The following is a 23,130-nucleotide window of genomic DNA, read 5'->3' as shown; positions in this document are numbered from 1 at the left end:
AACAGGGCATGATAGTCACGTGGTGGACTGTATGATTATTTCCGATTCACACTGTTAAAATCCTCAAATTCAGCAGTGTGAAGATGAGATCACACTGTGGATACCTCGCCAATGGGAATGTCCACAATGTCTTCACATGGTGGACTATCTAAAAGTGTGATTCACTCTGCTAAAATATAAGTGTGAACATGATTTCACATTGTGTTTAACTCACTGTGGAACACACTTTAGGAAACTGTGTTTTTTCCAGCAGGAAAGACCATGCTTTTATTAAACGCTTGTCGCCAACTCACCTACTACGGAATATTTTAATCTTGCACTGATAGGCTTCGGTAAAATGAGAATATTTAGCTTGGGCTTTTGTTTTTCTTGAGTCAGAAATCAACCTGTGTTATCTAAATATGGATGCCACATAAAACATGGTTTAACTTTGGAAGGTGGTATTTGGGGGTAATTTTTAGATTGGATCAAAATAGGCTTTCTTTTTAATGATGGAGTACATTAGAGTGAATCATGTTATCCCGAAGGGTGTCCATCTGACGAAATATTTTGGGATAACTAAATGACATGAGAATACAGACAATATAGACCAAAGAATGAACGCGTGAAATTTGTTTTTTAATTACAACAATATGTTTAACAAATTATAATCTCCTCCTAAAAAAGCCTCTTAATTTACTATCTATTGTCCACAGCGGACGGCATTTGAATAGTAATGAGTCAGAAAGAAGAGGATCGAGGTTATTTGAATTCCAGTTCATCGTGGCTTAACCGTGAACCAGAATAGCCTGGTGGTTGAGTCGCTGCCTGGAAAGCAGTAGATGGCAGGTTCGAATCCCGCTGGTTCCAATTTTTTCTGACTTATGAATTATGATTTTCATACAGATCGAGCATACTGATCTTATGATTTTCATTACAGATCGAGCATACTGATCTTAAACAAATAGGAGTAATGTCGAGAAAAATTTGTTAAACAAATTATAATCTCCTCCTATAAAAAGCCTCTTAATTTACTATAACAATATGAAAGATCAGAAACTGATAGAAAGACAGAGATGCACAAGAGCTTTCTGGGAACAGTCACTATTAGTTCCTTACCATACTGACAAGATCGGCCGATGTATGGATGCGTACAGTTACACTCATAATCATAGGGGAGTATTTGAATCTTGTTTGTACAAATACCATTCTCACGACAAGGGTTCGACGTACATGGGTAAGCTGCAAGGTTAAAGAAAATTCATGAGATACCATTAAGATTCTACTTTTAACCTTAGGCATGTAGTATCCTTTCCACTTATAGACTGAAGAAGGAACCAATAAGTTAAATGTAGTTCATTATGACGCCATTGATTGTCATTGTACCCAGGGATTGTACCATATGCTGCGCATTGCATTGCTTTCATTGTCGCACGCAAGATTTTTCATTACCTATCAAAACTATCGTATCTACCACCCCTCAAATTTAACTTCATGACATAAGAAAACTGGACATCAGATTTTTGTGGAAAATTATTCATTATCTATGTAGATTGTTCTAGCGATGCATTATAAACGCTTATCTTGGTCTGCATCAGCGTATTCCTAAAACGACCGAAATCTGACGAATATCACATAGGCGCCTGTACAAAACTTGCTATTGAATATGAGACTGTATTTAGCGAAATATACAACGCTTGACAATGACAATTATTTCCTGTCACCCGAAAACGGTATTGAAGAAAACCATAAGTTTACATTTACAATCAGTAGAATAATTTGAATATTTACAGTTTCATATACGGATCAAGTTACAAGGACTCCAGAAGGGTAGGATAAAAAAAATGTCACTGCAACCTTGACCTTTGAACTTCTGACCATCATAATCATAATACGTCCCGTAGGAAGGGCGTATAAAAACCTAAATGAAGTAATATATGAAAAAATTAAATATAGGAATAAAAACTAAAAGTAAAAAAAAGAAATTAAAATAATGAAAGCGATGTGATACGCAGCATAGAACACAATGATACTTATGAAGTGAGGCTATATATTAACTGATTTGTAAGTAACATGACTTGTTCAAGCAAAGTTTTCCCTCCTCTTTTTTTGGAGGGGGCGGGGTAGAGTGGGATAGTATACAAATAATTAATGTTGATGAGTGCAAGGACAGAATACTTCATGAGGTGAAAGATGAAATGATCCATCTTTCACCGAATGAAGTATTCTTTCCATTGCACGAATGAAAAAAAACATTCACTATTTTGTTTATATGACACCTAAAAATCATATGAAATTCATGAATTTCGATGCAAAACATGCTCATGCAGTGCGAGTTCGGTCTGTTTATTGTTACGTCATTACAACATGCGCACATGGTGCATGAGCTGCAGTCTCGGTGTGCGGTATGGATCCAAAATTGCACGATGAATGGATCCAAAATCGCACGGTTGATGACGTCATTGCAAAATGGGCTGTATGAACGATATCAAACAACCAATCAAATCACAAGGATCTATCTAGGTGTCATATAAATGTTAATCATACTGAGTGGCTTTATTTAATGGAATACCAGAAATACTCCACTCGTTAGGGCGAACTCATCTGCGATTCGTGGAATATATGCCCTAACTCTTGGAATATTTCTGGCATTCCATTCTGAGCCATCCAATATATTTACATCCTGTAAATGAAACGGTCCCCTGACTTACATACCATTCTCACACAATTCGCCATAGAATCCAGAGGAACACACACACTCTTGTACAGGTTGGAATGACACTCCGCCTGTATATGAACAAGTGCCTCCATTTAGACAAGGGTTCGTGTAACACGGGTCCTCTGGTGAGATAGAAGGAAGACATCGATATAGTGAATCATTATGGGAGACCTTATCAGGCATTGATCCGACCCAAATGAGAGGGCGTTACGCAAATGGACTTGTCTGACGCTTTATGATACACATCCATGTTTTATCAAACAGAATGCTTTCATGATTAGTAGCTTTGCCTCTCATCATCCAATCAAAATCACTGACACTTATCAGATCCGACATCATCCTATAGAATGAAAATTATGAATAGGGAACGTGCCTCCTTTTGACCCCATATACTACCATATACCATATATACTACCCTCTCTTTTCGCCCCGCCTTGTCGGAGACGTTATTGAAATGTTAATCCCTTTTGGACGGGAGATGACACTTTCTTTTGCATTAGTGATAACCATTTATTTTTCTTGCTCGTCAAAAATGGTCATTACATGTATCATGAGATTCATTTCTTCTAATTCTCCATAAGGAAAATGCCAGGTAGAATATTGTTTGGCAAGTTATAACACAACTTACGTTACTTGCAAGTCTATCTACATTTGCTAATCTACAGCAAGGTGTAAAATGGTTACTCGGTCGAAATGACTTGTTTGAAAGCACGAACTCCCTATCAGTGTAGCTGTGCTACAACCGGATCTACAGGTTTTATCGACTATGCTTGTCGACTATTATTTTTTTTTATCAAGACGCTATCAGGCTGTGGAATTCATTACCGCCTGTCGCTGTCAACTGCACCTCATTGGAGCCTTTCAAGCTGAAGGTGCAGTGTGTCAAGCTTCGTTAAAGGACAAGTCCACCCCAACAAAAACTCGATTTGAATAAAAAGAGAAAAATTCAACTAGCATAACACTGTAAATTTCATCAAAATCGGATGCAAAATAGGAAAGTTATGGCATTTTCAAGTTTCGCTTCATTTCACAAAAACAGTTATATGCACATCTCTGTCGGTATGCAACTGAGGAACTGATGACATCACTCACTATTTGTTTTGTATTTTATTATATGAAATATTTTTATTTTCTCGTCATTGTAATGTGAAATGAAGATTCATTCCTCCCTAAACACGTGGAATTCCATTATTTTAACATTTTGTGCTTCAGGCAAGGAGGTCCTAATCGTCAAACTCGTAAAAATTGAAATATTGTATAATTCAAACAATAAAAAACAAAAGAAATAGTGAGTGACATCATCGACTCTCTCATTTGGATGTAACTGGCTCGTTCATATAACTATTTTCTTGAAAATAAACGAAACTTTGAAATGTCATAACTTTCTTATTTTACATCCGATTTTGATGAAATTTTTAGCATTGTGCTAATTTTTCTCTATTGATTCAAATCAACATTTTTCTGAGGTGGACTTGACCTTCAAGCTTCAGTCTGTTTTTTCGCTGCACATAGAGTCCATTGTAGCATCTTTTTTTACTTACACTTTACACTCAACACTTGACAAGCACAAGGTAGGATAATACGCCAGTGGCGGACTGTACCAGACTGGAAGAAGAGGTAGAAGAAGTAGACTATATCGACTATTATGAAAATACTTACCATGATTTTCTTATTTACGAGATAACTGGATATACCCATTTGATTTGCTAGTTCATTACAATGAACCTGCGTGCCGAATATAGAGTACACAACTTTTCCTGCGCGCGCGCTACATCTCCCTACCAACGCACTATCCCAAGATCATCGCGCAATTTGGCGTCCATTTCCTCTCATGAGCCTGCGGGCAAGACATGTTGTCACACAAGGGGAGGGGTAGGAGGGAGGGTTCAAATGGGTATATCCAGTTATCTCGTAAATAAGAAAATCATGGTAAGTATTTTCATAATTTACATTAATAATTGGGATATACCCATTTGATTTGCTAGACCTACACGGATTCAACGTGAAGCAAGGCATGTCTAGACTAAGAAGTGCGTAATAGGGAGATGAAGACACGAAGGCCGTTGCCTTAAGGACAGGGGAGGCAATAAAGCCTCATGTGAAAAAGTCCTTAAGAGCAAGGAGTGAAGGAAAGAGGAGCGCCAATAGGCGGACCTCAAGAAGTCGTGAACGACGATTCCAAGAAAGAGCCCAAGAAGAATGATACTAAGTATCATGGGCCCTCGGCCTTGTGTCAGGAGAACAACATCACTAGCTGACTAGAAGGTAAAATATGAAAATACTTACCCGATTTTCTTATTTACGAGATAACTCATACATCTACTTGATTTGCTAGTTCAGCCCTCTGGACTGCCATACCCGAAAAGAACTCCCAAGAATTTAAAAAGCGCGAGCGCGCCCTATCCCGTTCAGGCTTACTACCCATGATCACCGCGCCATTAGCGTCCATCTTCCTCAACTTTTGCAAGCCCATACGTTGAAACATGTTGCTACGCAAGGCGGAGGGTCGGTGGGAGGGTATCAAGTAGATGTATGAGTTATCTCGTAAATAAGAAAATCAGGTAAGTATTTTCATAATTTACTTCAATAACTCCATACATCTACTTGATTTGCTAGACCAACACGGACTCAAACCGTAGGGAGGCATGTTTTCAATTGTAAGCCTAAGAAAATTTAAAAAACAAAAACAACGAAAATTAGGGAGAGGGGGAAAAAGCCGCAGCTGCTTTAAGCGCCGAAGCAGCAAATCTCGCCTCGCTGGACGGAATGTCTTTCAAGTAGAATGAAGTGAAGGAGTTAGTTGAGCGCCAAAAGGCGGCCCTCAAAAAGTCCTCGAGAGGAATGCCCTGTATACTCAGGAATACTCAGTATCATGGGCCCTCGGCCTAGTGTCTGGAGAACAACATCACCAGCTGACTAGAGCGTAAAATTCGGAATTTGTTGAAAATTTCAACAAGAATCGTGATCGGAAAACTGAAGCTTTTAAGGCTCAGTAAGTGATCAATCGAACAATCTGAGAAGGCGAGATATCTCAGAAGCCTCCGCGTGGGAGAAAGCGCCCAGAATTCGATATCTGTCTCAAATGCGTGAGGGCAGAAAATCTGCAGAATTCTGATAGAGAGCTGTGGCAAAAAGTTACTAGCGGTCCGAAGGGGACCAGGAACGACGGAGAGTAGGGATTTAAGAAGAAAACCACTCGTAAGGCAGTCAAGGGTCGAGAAAGCGACTGAGTGCCATCCTGTTAATAAGGAATGCCGCGGACCTGCTGCCTATGTAGAATAAAGCAGTCTGGTCAAAACAGCTCAACCGGGCGTGTCAGAGAAACAGCGCGGTACACATCACGACAAAAGTGTGATAGACCGAGTGATCGAGAGAGAACTCAGGATCCCCTTTCTCCCATACTGATTGAAGCACCCATCTGAGGGTGCAGTGCCCGCGATGGAAGAGGTGGCTTGGCTCAAGCCACCATCGCCGAGAGAGCCCGTGAGGCTAGGCTGCGATGGCTGTCCGCTGGGCGGGGGAATCCCTAGCAGCAGCAAGTGTACGCCAGAGGGAGCTGGCGAAAAGTCTCTGTCATGATCTTACGTGAAAGCGACAATCAAGAGATGTTCTAACGAACAGACATCGCCAGATATGATACCTCAACAGTTACGTTCCCAACGGAATCGAATGAGGTAGCAACGGCCCTGTCCTATCAAGTTAGGGACGGGAACTGGCTAAGAGTGTCGATGTCCTCGCTTAAAGAAACAAGCGAAGAAGGAGACTTGAGGAAAGTAATCACAAAAATTTCCATCAGTCTGCGGTGAGAACCAGTTGTTTATGAAAACAGCCACAAGGCCTGGTCTCTCTGGTGATCGTAAGAGCAAGCACCGCCGGCGCCGGTTGCGGCAGCGTGGAACAGTCCGATATCGGAGGATAAGGAGTTCCAAAAAGCTGCGGGGGGCGGCAAAAATGACGCCCTAAGCAGCAGGGGATGAGCATCTAAGTTTCTAAAAGAAGAACTCCAGTGAAGTAAATCACTTACATGGAGAGACTCATCCACAGTCGGCCCGAGAAAAAGCGGGTCGTAGTGATCGTGGTTAGGTAGGCATAAGCATACATACATCCACGGTTACATCATCCTCGGTCGTGCGGTGACCATGGCCACATGCCTTGCATGGAGGGAGGATGAAAGCAGCATGCGAGGCGACTCGAGTGTGCCGAGTGAAAAAGTTTCTAAATAAGAAGACGGTTCGACAACGGGCACGGTAAGACATCCACCGTAGACCACTCCACACAAGGAGGAAACGGCGGAGACGCCCGCAAGCTTGACCCACATAGAGGGCAGTCTATAAGATAGACTGTTAGAGCTCGACCGATGGTCTGGCAGCGTACAGTTTGGTGTAAACTCGCCGACCCGGTACGGTGGGTGTGCCCAGAAAGTAGGCATAGAATGCCGACAGAGAAGTCTGGGGCTTTAAACAAGCTTGAACGCACGTACATAGCCAACAATCTCATGAGATGTACGGCGGTTTCTTTCCTCCGAGATGATGCTTACCCGACCGGGAAGGACTCGGGGAACAGCTGTGAATGTCAACAGGAGGGATATCTAGTATATGGAACTTTTAATCGCCGTGACATTCAGATCCGATATACATACTCATAAGTTCGGAGAGCTATGAGGTAGTGAGACATACCGCTGAGCGGTGATGGTGCTCATATCGGAGTCGCCCTCTCTTCAGCGGCGATCGCTGGAGGACGGGTGTCTGTATTAGCCCTGACTCTGGCCTTGCAAGGGTAGGAGCTAAGTAAGACAGGGCACCCTTACTTTCGAATAGAAAGTGAGGTTCAGGCCAGAAACCGAACTGGGCCGCGCGAGTTGGTTCGGTATATCTATCCTCGCGCCCAAATACATGGGAACGCGGGAGGGAGTGAGCTCCAATTTCTCCCAGTTGATCATGAACCCGAGGCTCTGAGTCACCCGTAGTAGCAAGGAGAGGTGAGCTTGCAACATTGCCTCCGAGTCTGCGACAATAAGCCAGTCGTCTAGATAGACGAAGAGTCGCAGGCCTTGGTTTCTCAAATAGGCTGCCACAGTGGTGACTATGCGAATAAACACTCGGGGCGCCGGTCGCAGCCCGAACGGGAGGGCCCGGCGCGAAGCTGGATGGTTGGGAATGTGGAAGTACGCGTCGCGTAAATCCAGAGACACGGCCAGGTCCGACGCCTCCAGTGAGGGGAGGATCGTGGCTAACGTTTCCATCCGGAAATGAAGCCTCCAGTTTCCAGCCGGAATGAACGTATTGATTCTCTTCATGTTGAGAATCATTCTCAATTTGCCCGAGCGCTCGGGAATCATGTCAAACCGACTGCTTCGGTTTGGGCGGCGCCCTCGAAGCGGGTCGCCCCCCTCTTCCCCTGCCTTCTCGCTGGCCTCGAGAGACTTGAAAGTTTCGAGACGGCGGTGCCGGAGCCTGGCGCTTCCGGGCAGCAGCAGAGCGGGGGTGGGTTTGCACCCTCGGAGCTGGAGGCTTCCTCGTCGCCTGAAGAGGCGGGGCGAAAAATAAGGACTCCCCTGCTTCATCAATACCCCCGCTCGGAGGGTAGATGTGAGGTAGATACTTGTCAAGCAGCGCCTGAGCGCTTACTGAAGAGTCGACCGCGGGATAGGGGTTATCCTCGCACTGGCCGCCTTCGAGAGACTCCTCGTAAAGGGAGTCTCGCTCCATGGACTGAACCGGGAGGTTGTCCCCATGACAAGTTTCCTCCCCTGGAGGAGCTCCGAGAGCCGCGGGAGCCGTACGGCCTCTCGGCCGGCTCTCATGAAGGCAAGGGAGTCCAGTAAGCGCCGGGGTGGCCACGCGTGTCGGCTGGGACACGTGCTCTGAGATCGACGAAAATGTTGGAAAGCACACGCGATCTTGAGGTGCCCGGTTAGCCGGTGCACTGGCTGGCGATTTAACAGAATCGCTCGAGGATTTCCCGGGTGTCTGGTGGTTATTGCCCACTTGTCTCGCTTGATGCTCGGGGGCATCAGCGGGGTGAGTAGACGTCGAGGGTGGGGTGAACCCGCACTGCTCGAAAACAGAATGTAGCAGCATGAATAGCTGTGACATCTGACCACCGACACAAGGGTCTGAAGGAGGAACGCCCATGGCAACAGGGCTGGCCGACCTCTCCTTCGACCTCTTCTTCTTCTTCTTCTTTTTTGCGGGCTCCGCCGGCGTGGCCGGGGCAGAAGAAGGCACAAGAGGCACGGGTGATTTCTTACGATTTGCCGCCCCTGGCAGGGCGGCCGCCAACAACGAAACTTCACCCGAATCTGACGGGGTCAGATTGTGGTCACAGTCTGATGTGTGACGCCTCTCGCGGTAGCAGAATGTAGCAGCATGAATAGCTGTGACATCTGACCACCGACACAAGGGTCTGAAGGAGGAACGCCCATGGCAGTACTCTCCTTCGACCTCTTCTTCTTCTTTTTTGCGGGCTCCACCGGCGTGGCCGGGGCAGAAGAAGGCATAAGAGGCACGGGTGATTTCTTACGATTTGCCGCCCCTGGCAGGGCGGCCGCCGACAACGAAACTTCACCCGAATCTGACGGGGTCAGATTGTGGTCACAGTCTGATGTGTGACGCCTCTCGCGGTAGCAGAATGTAGTAGCATGAATAGCTGTAACATCTGACCACCGATACAAGGGTCTGAAGGAGGAACGCCCATGGCAGCAGGGCTGGCCGACCTCTCCTTCGACCTCTCCTTCGACCTCTTCTTCTTCTTCTTATTTTGCGGGCTCCGCCGGCGTGGCCGGAGCAGAAGAAGGCACAAGAGGCACGGGTGATCTCTTACGATTTGCCGCCCCTGGCAGGGCGGCCGCCAACAACGAAACTTCACCCGAATCTGACGGGGTCAGATTGTGGTCACAGTCTGATGTGTGACGCCTCTCGGGGTCAGGGGCTGGGCGATCTCTGCCGATGCTATCACGGAGGACGTCTTATACGACAGAGAGCCTGACCTGTGCCGGGGGGAGAGAACCGCACTCTCTCCCCGGACTTCCGGTGACCCGGTAGCCGGTGGGTCGCATAGCCCTTTGGGTGCTGCGGCGGCAGAACCTGGTTTAGGCTTGGAAGCCTTGGCTACCACTTTTTTCTTTGTCCGAGACCGTGGCACCACAGTCTCGGCCTTCCTACTCTTAGCATCCGACCGCAAATTCGGAATGCTGATTGACGCAACCTCATACTCACCGCCGCCGGGGGAAGCGGCCGATTTCTGTAAACTTGCAATCGGGACGGTCCCCGTGGAGGGCACCAGGTCCTCTGGGGCTGTGTTAGTCCCACTCATCGGTACCTCTCTCTACCCTGAAAAAAGAAAAAACAAGAATTTTTTTTTTTTTTGTTTTTTTGTTATTATTACAAAGATCTCGCTTTGGAGACCGGAGTGGTCTTTCCCTCCTCCTATAAGAAATTTGTTTGTAGCAAACAGAACAAATCAAGAGGGGAAGGGTAGGGAGGAGGAAGAACCTAAGAAAAGTTTAGGTATCTACCTGTAAGAGAATAGAAAGGAGGTCAGAACTCCTATATAGAAATCAAAAATGAATGCAAGCTCAGAAGGGAACGAAGTTTCCACCTGCGAAGAAACACAAAAACAAAAATTTTCAGAGCAGGAAGAAAAAGGATTGAGAAATTTTACGATAATTTCCAAGAGGAAAAACGTAACCTCCTGCGGAAAGGTAAAGAAATTCAGAACAGGAGGAAGGAGGAACGTCTCTAGTAACGATTCCAAGAGGAAGAACGACACAGTAAATCCTCAAAGAAGAATCGTAGAGCCCGCCTGTCGAAGTAAAAAATATAAGACTAGGAGGGGAGAGGGAATTGAACGAAGAAAACAATTCCGGGAAGGGTCAAAAAATTCCTAACAGGAAGAAGACCCCACCTGTAAAAAAAAATTTTTTTTTTTTTGGGGGGGGATTGAATAACCAATCAATCAAGTTATAATTGCGTAAGTCGAATTAAACAATCCCAGAAGAGAAAAAAAGGGCTTTAAGTTCCGTCTGTGAATAAAATATTAATCAAGAATTTTATTCAGAACAGAAAGAAAAGGAATTGAGCTTTAAGATCCGCCTGTGAATAAAATATCAATCAAGAAATTTATTCAGAACAGAAGGAAAAGGAATTGAGCTTTAAGATCCGCCTGTGAATAAAATATCAATCAAGAAATTTATTCAGAACAGAAAGGAAAAAGAATTGAAGAATTAATCAATCAATAATCAATCGAAAATCTTAATAAATCAATTCCGGAAAGCAAGGAAGGAACAGAGTTGAAGATCCCAACCTGCAAAAAGAAATAACAATAACACCCTCGACAACAAAGTGTAAAGGCTGTCTAGAATTTAATTCAAAACGGCACCAAAAACCACCACACTTTGAACGTGAAGAACAATAACCGTGGCAGGAGGTGAAGGCTTGCTGCCACGTAGGCAGACCAAACCCGGTGCCTCGCGAACGCGCTAGCGATGCGGCGCGACGAGAACCCAAACGTTAGGAAAACAATTTAAGTGTCACCAAAAACACGCTAAAAAGTCGCGCCGGGTGTAAATTCTGAACACAATCTTACACACAAACGGAAAGATTGAATTTAAAAGGGAGAATGCACAACAGATAAGCAAAAATAATATACCAAAGCTCAAAAAAGATTTGAGCTTTAGGAGACTTATCTGAGCACGTCTTGACAGATGGCTTGCCGAAAGCAAAAGAGGAAGATGGACGCTAATGCCGCGATGATCATGGGTAGTAAGCCTGAACGGGAGGGCGCGCTCGCGCTTTTTAAATTCTTGGGAGTTCTTTTCGGGTATGGCAGTCCAGAGGGCTGAACTAGCAAATCAAGTAGATGTATGGAGTTATTGAAGTAAATTTCGGAATTTGTTGAAAATTTCAAAAAGAATCGAGATCGGAAAACTGAAAAGCTTTTAAGGCTCAGTAAGTGATCAATCGAATAATCTGAGAAGGCGAGATATCTCAGAAGCCTCTGCGTGGGAGAAAGCGCCCAGAATTCGATATCTGTCTCAAATGCGTGAGGGCAGAACATCTGCAGAATTCTGATAGAGAGCTGTGGCAGAACGTTACTAGCGGTCCGAAGGGGACCAGGAACGACGGAGAGTAGGGTTTAAGAAAAAACCACTCGTAAGGCAGTCAAGAGTCGAGAAAGCGACTGAGTGCCATCCTGTTAATAAGAAATGCCGCGGACCTGCTGCCTATGTAGAATAGAGCAGTCTGGTCAAAACAGCTCAACCGGGCGTGTCAGAGAAACAGCGCGGTACACATCACGACAAAAGTGTGATAGACCGAGTGATCGAGAGAGAACTCAGGATCCCCTTTCTCCCGTACTGATTGAAGCACCCGCCTGAGGGTGCAGCGCCCGTGGTGGAAGAGGTGGCTTGGCTCAAGCCACCATCGCCGAGAGAGCCCGTGAGGCTAGGCTGCGATGGATGTCCGCTGGGCGGGGGAATCCCTAGCAGCAGCAAGCGTACGCCAGAGGGAGCTGGCGAAAAAGTCTCTGTCATGATCTTACGTGAAAACGACAATCAAGAGATGCTCTAAACGAACAGACATCGCCAGATATGATACCTCAACAGTTACGTTCCCAACGGAATCGAATGAGGTAGCAACGGCCCTGTCCTATCAAGTTAGGGACGGAAACTGGCTAAGAGTGTCGATGTCCTCGCTTGAAGAAACAAGCGAAGGAGTAAGGAGACTTGAGGAAAGTAATCACAAAAATTTCCATCAGTCTGCGGTGAGAACCAGTTGTTTAAGAAAACAGCCACAAGGCCTGGTCTCTCAGGTGATCGTAAGAGCAAGCACCGCCGGCGCCGGTTGCGGCAGCGTGGAACAGTCCGATATCGGAGAATAAGGAGTTCCAAAAAGCTGCGGGGGGCGGCAAAAATGACGCCCTAAGCAGCGGGGGATGAGAATCTAAGTTTCTAAAAGAAGAACTCCAGTGAAGTAAATCACTTACATGGAGAGACTCATCCACAGTCGGCCCGAGAGAAAGCGGGTCGTAGTGATCGTGGTTAGGTAGGCATAAGCATACATACATCCACGGTTACATCATCCTCGGTCGCGCGGTGACCATGGCCACATGCATTGCATGGAAGGAGGATGAAAGCAGCATGCGAGGCGACTCGAGTGTGCCGAGTGAAAAAGCTTCTAAATAAGACGATTCGACAAACGGGCACGGTAAGACATCCACCGTAGACCACTCCACACAAGGAGGAAACGGCGGAGACGCCCGCAAGCTTGACCCACATAGAGGGCAGTCTATAAGATAGACTGTTAGAGCTCGACCGATGGTCTGGCGGCGTACAGTTTGGTGTAAACTCGCCGACCCGGTACGGTGGGTGTGCCCAGAAGGTAGGCATAGAATGCCGACAGAGAAGTCTGGGGCTTTAAACAAGCTTGAACGCACGTACATAGCCAACAATCTCATGAGATGTACGGCGGTTTCTTTCCTCCGAGATGATGCTTACCCGACCGGGAAAGACTCGGGGAACAGCTGTGAATGTCAACAGGAGGGATATCTAGCATATGAAAAGCTGATTCCCTCCAGGTATTCGGTGCGGGTGCTGCCGGCAGTGTCCGGGGGGACGACCGGTGATGGCAGCTCGAACGAGCCGCCCGAATACGAGACAAATAGGTTAACATAACCATAATGCACCGGGTGGTGAAGGCGTAGCGATTACTAAGCACAGGAGAACTTTTAATCGTCGTGACATTCAGATCCGATATACATACTCATAAACTCGGAGAGCTATGAGATAGTGAGACATACCGCTGAGCGGTGATGGGGCTCATATCGGAGTCGCCCTCTCTTCAGCGGCGATCGCTGGAGGACGGGTGTCTGTACTAGCCCTGACTCTGACCTTGCAAGGGTAGGAGCTAAGTAAGACAGGGCACCCTTACTTTCGAATAGAAAGTGAGGTTCAGGCCAGAAACCGACGGTCCCGTCGCCTGGGCGGACGGTCCGCGGGCGTGATAGGTTGCCCTCTCAAAAGCAGCCAAACATTCTCACGAGAGAAGTGCGGCATGCGGTATGTAAGAGATTCTTACCTCCAATCTACAGGCCCGCTTAGGGGGTAGAATGGAGAGAGATACCGCTGAAGGAGTCGTCGCCGTACGTGAGCTTGACGTAGAGGGCGAATTCGGGAGTACCTGCATAATAAGGGGGAATACCCATGCAGGTAAAACTCGCCGATGGCTCCCCGGAGTGCGGGTTGGCGAGAGAAGTCTCAATCCGCTCAATACCCGACACCGGCAATAAGACCGCGGCGGTCTTATAATGACGGAGAACACGAGGGTAAGAACCCGTAATGCTCGGGGACGCATAGATGCAACCTGAACGGATGCAACGTCCAGCCGTCGGTCACCGAGAGCTTGCCGACATATTGATGCTTGAAAGCCGTATGTCGGAAGCACCTGCATAGAAACGGGGGTCACCGTGTAGGTGAACAGCATTTCAATAAATGCCCGGTGTGAGAGGACAGGTGATTGCTTGAGCCGCACAGTGCTTAGCAAGGCGGCTGAAGCTGATATGAAGCGTGGGTGAATTACCCGCACTGCTCATGGGGCCTGACCCACAATTATCGGGAGTCTGGTGACATAATGGAGGGCGATGCCCGTATGTCGATAACACCTGTGTATTAGCGGGGATTTCCCTTGCAGGTGCGTGAGCCGGCGAATCATGAAATCGCCGGTGACTCTCCGAGCTGCAAGATGGCGAATGTCTGCTTAACCTGCCCGGTGCTCGACACGGCGGTTTTAGCTGACAGGGAGCATGAGGATAAAGATCCGTGATGCTCGAGGGCGTTCTGTTGTAACATGAAGTTACGACGCCTGGCCATCGGCACAAGAATCAGAAAGAAAGGTCTGCCCGCAAAGCGGGATTAGCGACCTAGACTTTCTTCTTGTTCTTCCTCTTCTGTGCGGCCCCCGCCGGGGGGCAGAAGAGGGTACAATCATCGGGAGTCTGGCGACATAGTGGCGGGCGACACCTGTATGTCGATAGCACCTGTGTATTAGTGGGAATTTCCCTTGCAGGTGCGTGGGCCGGCGAATCATGATATTGCCGGTGACTCTCCGAGGTGCGAGACGGCGACTGTCTGCTTGACCTGCCTGGTGCTCGACACGGCGGTTTTAGCTGACAGAGAGCATTAGGATGAAGATCCGTGGTGCTCAAGGGCGTTCTGTTGTAACATGAAGTTACGACGCCTGGCCGTCGGCACAAGAATCAGAAGGGAAGGTCTGCCCGCACAGCGGGGTTAGCGACCTAGAATTTCTTCTTCTTCTTCCTCTTCTATGCAGCCCCCGCCGGGGGGCAGAAGAGGGTATAATGATCGGGAGTCTGGTGACATAATGGCGGGCGACGCCCGTATGTCGATAGGACATGTGTATTAGCGGGAATTTCCCTTGCAGGTGCGTGAGCCGGCGAATCATGATATTGCCGGTGACTCTCCGAGGTGTGAGATGGCGACTGTCTGCTTGACCTGCCCGGTGCTGGACACGGCGGTTTTAGCTGACAGGGAGTATGAGGATAAGATCCATGATACTCGAGGGCGTTTAGTTGTAACAGGAGGTTACGACGCCTGGCCATTTGTTTGAGGGCCGGCGGTTCGTGAGAATCGCTAGAGGCACCTCGGTGTGTTGGATGGCCGGTGTCTGCTTGATCCGCTCGGTTGGTAGTACCGTCGGCTGAAGCAGGCAAGCCTGGGGGTAAAAACCCGCAGTGCTGGAGGGCACTCTAGATTAGCTTGAGAAGCTGAGAGGCCTGGCCATCAAAAGAATCAGAGGACAGACCGCCCGACGGAGCGGGGCTTACGTCTGTGGTTCTCCTCTTCTTCTTTTCTTCTTCTTCGGTTGCTCCGGCGCCGGAGCGGAAGAAGGGACAAGAGGCTGGACTGCGCCTGTCTTCCTCTCCTTAGCTCTCCCACGGGGAGAGCTAGCCGAGCGAGAGGAGGCGTCGGCCGAATCTGACGGCGTCAGATTGAATTGAGAGTCCGACACGGTCGGACTCAGGTGCCTCTTCCGACTAGGGGCTGGTAGCCCTTTGCCGACGCTCCCTAGAGGGGTCTTACACGGCATCGAGCCTAGTCTTTGCCGGGTGGAGAGACCCGTGCTCTCCCCCCGGACTTTAGGTGACCCGATGGCCGGTGGGTCTGACAGCCCTAGAGGAGTCGCCGTTTTCTGTACTAGTGCGACGCTCCCCGATAAGGTTCAGGTTCCGGGACGGAAGCCTTGGCCATCACCGTGCGGGCACGTGGTCGCAAATCCACGGTTCCACCCTTATTAAGCGGGGCACGTGAACGCGCGTCCACGGTTCCACCCCTTTGAGAGCCCACGGGGCTCTGACTCTGTTCTCGCTATCTATACTACCTGTGGTGGGGGATAAGACCCCGGTGTCAGGCCCCGAAACAGCAGTCGCCTGAGGCTCTTCAGGAAGAGAGTCCGAAAGGCTCATTATTGCCGTAGGGTGATCTAGTAGTAAGATAAAAAAAAACAGAGAAGCAAAGGGGGGGGGGGGGGGGGGGGGTAACAAACCCCAACCCAGAAGACAAGGACCTCAAAAAGCGGACTTTTGAGAATCAAAAACGGATCTCACAAGGATGATACAAGGTAAAATCCCAGAACAAAGGAAACAGTAATAATTAAAGAATTATTATGAGACACTGTCCCTGAAGTCCGTTAGAAAAATTAATTAATTAATTATTTGATTATCACAAGAATCTGCTTCCGCCAAATTTCTGAAAAGAAGGAAGGGGGGAAGCATCTAAAAAGAAGAAAACACTAAGTTTTTTTTTGTTTATTGAATAATTAATCAATTAATAAACACAAGAACAAAGGATTGATTGAAACAAAAGAACAATCAACTAACTCGAAACAAGAGACAAAGAACTTGAATCGAGGCAAAGGAGCAAGTCAAGAATTAAAAGAATCAATCAATTAATTAATTAATCAATTAACCAATTAATTCAATTAATAAATACAAGAACAAAGGATTGATTGAAACAAAAGAACAATCAACTAACTCGAAACAAGAGACAAAGAACTTGAAACGAGGCTGGAATACGACGCTCCTGACGTCCTACAGAACCTATCTGTGGAGAAATAAATCAATTAAATTCACGACGAGTCGTATAAACGAAGAAGTCAGTGAATAAAAAGAATTAAAAAGGAGCGAAGACAACGCCCGAGCAGGAAGGCGCGGAGCTATGGGGCGGAGAAGTGAAGACAACCCGCCTGTTGAGAAACGTATCTTAAAAAAACAAACTCACGAAGAGGAACAAGAAACGTGAAATAAATATCACGGAAGCTCCGCGGAACGGAATAATCTTACAACAATCTTAGATGAGGGAAATAAGATTGAAATAAGAGAAGAATTGCACAATAGAGTATCCAAACGGAGAACAGAAATGCAATTTTGAGAGTGTACTTAGCTTGCGACTGAACTCGACCGCAGGCGAAAGTAAAAGAGGAAATGGACGCCAAATTGCGCGATGATCTTGGGATAGTGCGTTGGTAGGGAGATGCAGCGCGCGCGCAGGAAAAGTTGTGTACTCTATATTCGGCACGCAGGTTCATTGTAATGAACTAGCAAATCAAATGGGTATATCCCAGTTATTGATGTAAATATAAATGTTTCACATTATCATCATTATAATTAATACAATTTATTGATTGTAAATATTTCCTTACTTACCATATTGACATGTTTGCCCGATGAACGGAGACTGACAGATACACGAAAAATTGTATGGGGTGATGCGTAGATGATCTGTACATGTTCCATTCCCTTGGCATGGGTTCGATGCGCATGGATAGGCTATGATCGTGATAACATGAAATAAATTAAGTTTAGATCAAATAGTTTTTGTTTTGTTTTTTGTTGGAAGCAGATCGAGACAAACATATGAAAATAACATTGAGTTTACACTCAAATACTACTTTGCAATTTAAAGAGTTAAAACATAGGTCTACATTTACAATAGTGCTTTTGACAGACATGCATTGATTCGTTCACTTTTTTAATTTATACAAGGCTGATGTAGTTGTCTGGGCGTATTGAGTACCTAATGTGGAGGCAAAATTGAAATCATTAAAACAATTCAGTATACCAGGGGGCCGTTTCATAAAGCTGTTCGTAAGTTAAGAGCGACTTTAAGAACGACTGGTGATCCTTTCTTACGCGGTAAAACATCGCCAATCTCTTTATCATTTACCACTAGACAGGATCACCAGTCGTTTGTAAAGTCGCTCTTAACTTATGAACAGCTTTATGAAACACCCACCAGGTATGAATTTGTATGACTTGATTTAGATCGCCAGTTTGTTTTATTAATACAATTTAAGTTTCAGCTTAATTCTTTTCATGTTGTCTTCATATACACGTCGGAACAAAATCTGTTTCATTTAATGCATTATACCTGATTAACTAATAAAAAAAGAATGGCATAACATTATCATACTGACAGTAAACTCCATCGTATAAGGGAGGGCAAAGACATTGCTTGAAAACTCCAGTAGATTCGTCACTCTCACATGTACCTCCATTTGAGCAAGTTGTATTAGTACATTTATCTAAAAAAAAAATTTGAAAATAGTTCCATTTTTGTTATTAAAGCATAATTTTGTTTATTGATGAAAGAAAGATATAAACATATTTTTTCCAAAGGAGGAAGTAGACGGTAGCAACACAGGTAGAGAGATACCGAAAAGTGCTCACGCCCTCTACGTTCGATGAATTTTGAATGTATACCGCCTGTATCTTTCATTATTACCTTCATTACAGCGTGGACCAGTCCAGTCGGCTGCACAGTTACAAGAGAAGGTAGCGGAATAGCCGGTAACAGCGGAAACGCATGTTGCTCCGTTGTAGCACAGGTTCCCAATGTTAACGCAAGGATCACCTATTTAAGAATATGACAGATATAGCACAATCAACAAACTGCGTACGCTCATCCTGGTAAATAATCATTATCATATCATTATCAATTTTGTTTATACAAAACATTCCGGCATTTTGTGGAACATTCCCGCCCTGTAACCGAACGTAACCGAAACAATTTCTGGTAGTAAGCAAAACGATTACGAGAACAGTTGAGGTGTTCTTTACACTGCTTGGGAGAAGGCTAGGATCGATCAATGACGATTGAGTGACTGTCATGACAAACTCTACGGTAATATTGAGAGCACTATAAGTGTATGGATGAAGAGCTAACTTAAGGTATACTCTCACACCACAGGACGGTCGGATGTCAGTCGTGAATGTTTTCACGGTTCTGGACCCGAATACTACAGTTAATATGGATGGCCGTAGTATGGACCAAACATGAGCAGCTGTTCTCCTTGATTCTGTTTAGAACGGCAGATCGGTCACTCAGTCGTCACAGACAGACTGTGACCAGCGTAAGAGCACCTTTGAAACAAGTGAAGCGCCTCTGGCACTCTCACCTGCATTACGTGATTCAATACAGCAGCAGTGCTGACTTTGAAAACTGCTATACAATAAAGATTCACAAAAACACCACTACGTTCATTGACCCTAAATGACATCTGACCTTGATCATGGGACCTAAGACTTGTCAGTGATAGTTGAATACCCTAATGTCCACAATTCATAAACTATATCCATTAACTTTAAATGTTATGAAAGCCCAAAGTTCATTGGCCTTAATAGCCTTAGACGTTGGTCATGTGACCTGAAATTCGCACAGGATGTATAGTCCAAGTTTAATAAACTACACCAATACAAATTCAGAGTTATGGTAATTCAACAAATACCCCAACATGGCTAAAGTTCATTGATTCTAAATGGCCTTGGGGAGCGATACAAGCTTCAAAATGTCTACAACCCGATCATCGACCATTACGTCACTAAGGTCAAATCGGGTTGCAATTAGCAGCCGCAAATTTCGAGGTATCTCTTCGTTATTTTTTGTTATTAGTATTGTGAACCAAAGTTCAACAAAATCGTTATAATTACCCAATGTACAGTTTTTGCCAATGAAGCCTGTTTGGCAAATGCATGTGTACTGATGCTCTGGCAAAGGGTCACATGAGCCTCCATTCGAACAAGGATTGGTAGATCTATTGCAGGGATGAATTACTGAAAAGAAAATTGAAACGAAGAAGAAAAACCCATTGAATGCACAGCACAGAGTACCCATAATTATTGCGAGAAAAGTTGGGGAAATTCAATGACACTGTTGTATTCTTATCGTCATTAATATGCAATGGGTAGGTTGATATTACGTACCCCCACTTCCCTTCTTCATATTCTGTTTACGAAACACTAATGACCTAGTCTTGATTTCCACATTATATAAATAAATCTATCTCTGTATATCAAATTACAATTGATGATAACAACCAAGCACACCCTATTTCAAAATTTGTATGCCAAACGATTTGAACAAATGTAATTTGTGGGGAGGTGGCATCACCACCTTACTCAATGCATAGTCCTGATCGTAAACTGTTTCACCGAATTAATGTAAAATTCTGTGATATTCATCCACTGTTCAGTATATATAGAGGGGTCGAAAATTTGACAAGCAAAAAAAGTTAATCCCCCAGATTTAAGGTCATTTCGACGAAAATAAATTGGACAAGCAAAAAAAAAAAGGTTATCCCAAAAGTACGGTCATCTCGTCCCAAAATACACGTTTTATTTTAATTTTGAATGATGTATTTCTTACCATCTTAAAAGACCAAGAAACATAGTAGGGGGACATTTTGATATTTCCTCTATATCTGGATTTTCCCCGAGACCATACACCCCTGTAAAAAAAATTTCACTTACAGCTTTCGCAGTTTTCCCCGGTGTAGTCCGGTAAACATGAGCAGTAGACTACCGGAGCAATGTCCCAACCGTTGGTGTAGGAGCAAGTAGCTCCATTTTGACAGGGGCTCTGGTCTAGAATACAAGGATCAGCTGCATTGTGGGAGAAAACGGATGGCAGAGCATATGGTTGTATAATTTTGCTTGGTCTACTTCTCATGTGCGAAATAGATTCGATCTCCTCTAAACATTGTCTATATGCCGTTTGGTCTACAATATACTTCGCGTTGTACGCCTCTACCTCTTCTGGGGCCCGTTGCAGAAAGAGTTGCAATCAATTGCAACTCTAAAAATCACGCGCAACTAGATTAACGTTATACAAGACATCACCGCATTGGATTATGCCACTACTGGTGCATTAATCAATAAGATTCAGAGTTGCATATCATAATTATACACGTGGGCATTTATTCGCGACTCTTAAAGCATGCTTTAATCATTGTGAAACATCAGTAGTTTCTATTAAAAACTTTCGTTTTCATTTCTGTTCATATCAAAACAACAATAATAGAATAAATACATATTTCCATGTCGCCCAGGTTGAGAGAATAATTCATACATGCGGCCATACCTTAATCAGCCCCCCCCCCCCCATTGTCAGGCATGACAAAAATTAATTATATATCGTTTTTTCCTATTCAGCTTATGATATACCAACCGAATTGGCATGAACGACCAATAAAAGAAGTGGAACAATAGCAGGAGTAGTCGTAAGGGGTAGTATCCAGAATATTGGTACAACTTCCTCTTCCGGAGCACTGTTCCAGTGTGCAAGGATACGCTGTACGGTATGGGATTGATAAAAAAAAAATTGGTTATACATGTATGTATACTTTTTGATTTTTTTTTAATATAAAAGTGTTGCTTTAAAACAAATGAAAAACAGATCAAATAAATAGTTCACGTGAAGAGTGCGAAATTGATTAGAAGTGTCCAGTTTTATTTTCTGCCATCTATCAGAGTGCTACCCCAAAAGCAGTTTCCTTTCGATTAATACCTGTCTATTATCTATCTTTATATTTCACCAAACTTCTTAACTTGATTAATTATCGATCAAAGATGTTGGAAGTTGACAATTATGTCAGCTCTAACTAATGATTACATATTTGATAAATCCTTGATAGCGTGCCTGTTCCATGATTCTGCAGACATGTTGTATAAAACATATTTAACACAATTAACAAAGGTCCTGAACACTTTGAATAAATCACGGCATCTCTATAACTGCTACATTAGTAATATACGGAAGTAAATTCAGTAATTTACTGAAGTAAATACACCAGAATCTACCTAGACAAAATCCTTGATAAGGGGAGCGTTTAATGAAATGACTTGTCTGACGTTTTATCTGACAGTTACCATAGCAAAATATCAGCGAAATTCAAAGTCAAGGGAAGTTGTTCGATCTGTGGCCCGTTACAGAAATAGTTGCAATCAAACGTAACTCTAAAATCACGTGCAACTTGATTTTCAACCAATCAACAGCGTGCATTTTTGACTTGCGATTGATTTTTTGACTTGTGTTTAAACGCAACTCTTTCTGCAACGGGCCCCTGACAACTTGTCGGATGAAAAGGTTGATGAAACGCTCCCCTGGATCCTTTATACTACATTGAATGCCAAGCTGTAGCTCACCATTTTCACACTGAGATCCATAGTATTCTGACGTACATTGGCAGGAGATGAAGTCCCCGGTTTCTGGGTCACCCTGGCACGTTCCTCCGTTGGAACACACGGGACCAAAACAACCAAGTGCTAAAAAATATGAATGACACACTGTAAAACTAGGGTGTTAAGAATTACACCAGTTGGTGTCAACAAAGGATCACATTTTAGGTGTTAAATTGCAGCCTAGAGATTGAAAATAACACCAAAGAAAGCAAATTAATTAAAGTACAAACCAAAGGTGTTGTAATAACACCACATGGTGTTGAACTAACACCATTCAACAATTTAATCATCACCATAATTTTTCAAGTTAACTCCATTTATTTTTCATAAAAGAAACTAAAAAACGCACCTCATACACACACAAGCACACCCTATACCCCATGCTGAACATTTTTGTTGCGTAGAAGATACAAAAATATTAACATGGGATTTGGTTTCGTAACGACGATGAGAGCATACAACTGAGAGGATGAAATGGTGAGAGAGACTGAGACAAAGAGAGACAAAGGGGAGGTGGGGAGGGGTGAGAGAGAGGTGGAGAATGGAAGTTTTTTGTCATTTGAGCGAATTCCGAATAGACTATACCAATATTAAATCATGAAGCAGGACGTTAAGAGGAAAGAGAACTTGACGCTCACCCTTTTTATCATTTTCGTTAATTTATGTTTTCCGTTTGGGAATAAAGAATACGGTGTACACTCGCCGTAGCTTAAATAGTTTCATCGTCCACGAAGCTTGACAGTCTGTGGAATATGCCGATGCGTCAGCGCATTAGAACTTACCCGTTTGGCATTCATCTCCTGTGAACCCCTCAAGGCACAAACAGGTGTAGAACTCAGAGACAGCGTCGCAAGTTCCTCCGTTATCACAAGGACTAGAGCTCCAGCATGGATGAACTAATT

The 23,130-nt window shown here is 44.7% G+C and overlaps 1 protein-coding gene across 1 annotated transcript in view; it reads right to left on the bottom strand.

Annotated features, from left to right (window-relative positions):
* The window catches only part of LOC121430046 (neurogenic locus notch homolog protein 2-like), a 105,737-nt gene that overhangs the window by 20,539 nt on the left and 62,068 nt on the right, over positions 1-23,130 (bottom strand). Inside the window, exons 23-32 of the mRNA XM_041627320.1 lie at positions 23,011-23,124; positions 22,193-22,312; positions 21,216-21,338; positions 20,519-20,650; positions 19,700-19,822; positions 18,495-18,623; positions 18,178-18,294; positions 17,417-17,539; positions 2,695-2,820; positions 1,099-1,221 (exon numbers count right to left, since the gene is read on the bottom strand). Coding sequence (XP_041483254.1) covers positions 1,099-1,221; positions 2,695-2,820; positions 17,417-17,539; positions 18,178-18,294; positions 18,495-18,623; positions 19,700-19,822; positions 20,519-20,650; positions 21,216-21,338; positions 22,193-22,312; positions 23,011-23,124 — 1,230 coding nt within the window. The remainder of the gene's footprint in view (positions 1-1,098; positions 1,222-2,694; positions 2,821-17,416; positions 17,540-18,177; positions 18,295-18,494; positions 18,624-19,699; positions 19,823-20,518; positions 20,651-21,215; positions 21,339-22,192; positions 22,313-23,010; positions 23,125-23,130) is intronic.

The sequence above is a fragment of the Lytechinus variegatus genome, chromosome 1, assembly GCF_018143015.1.
Source record: "Lytechinus variegatus isolate NC3 chromosome 1, Lvar_3.0, whole genome shotgun sequence".
In the NCBI taxonomy this organism is placed as follows: domain Eukaryota; kingdom Metazoa; phylum Echinodermata; class Echinoidea; order Temnopleuroida; family Toxopneustidae; genus Lytechinus; species Lytechinus variegatus.
This window is presented reverse-complemented; position numbering and strand designations above follow the sequence as displayed.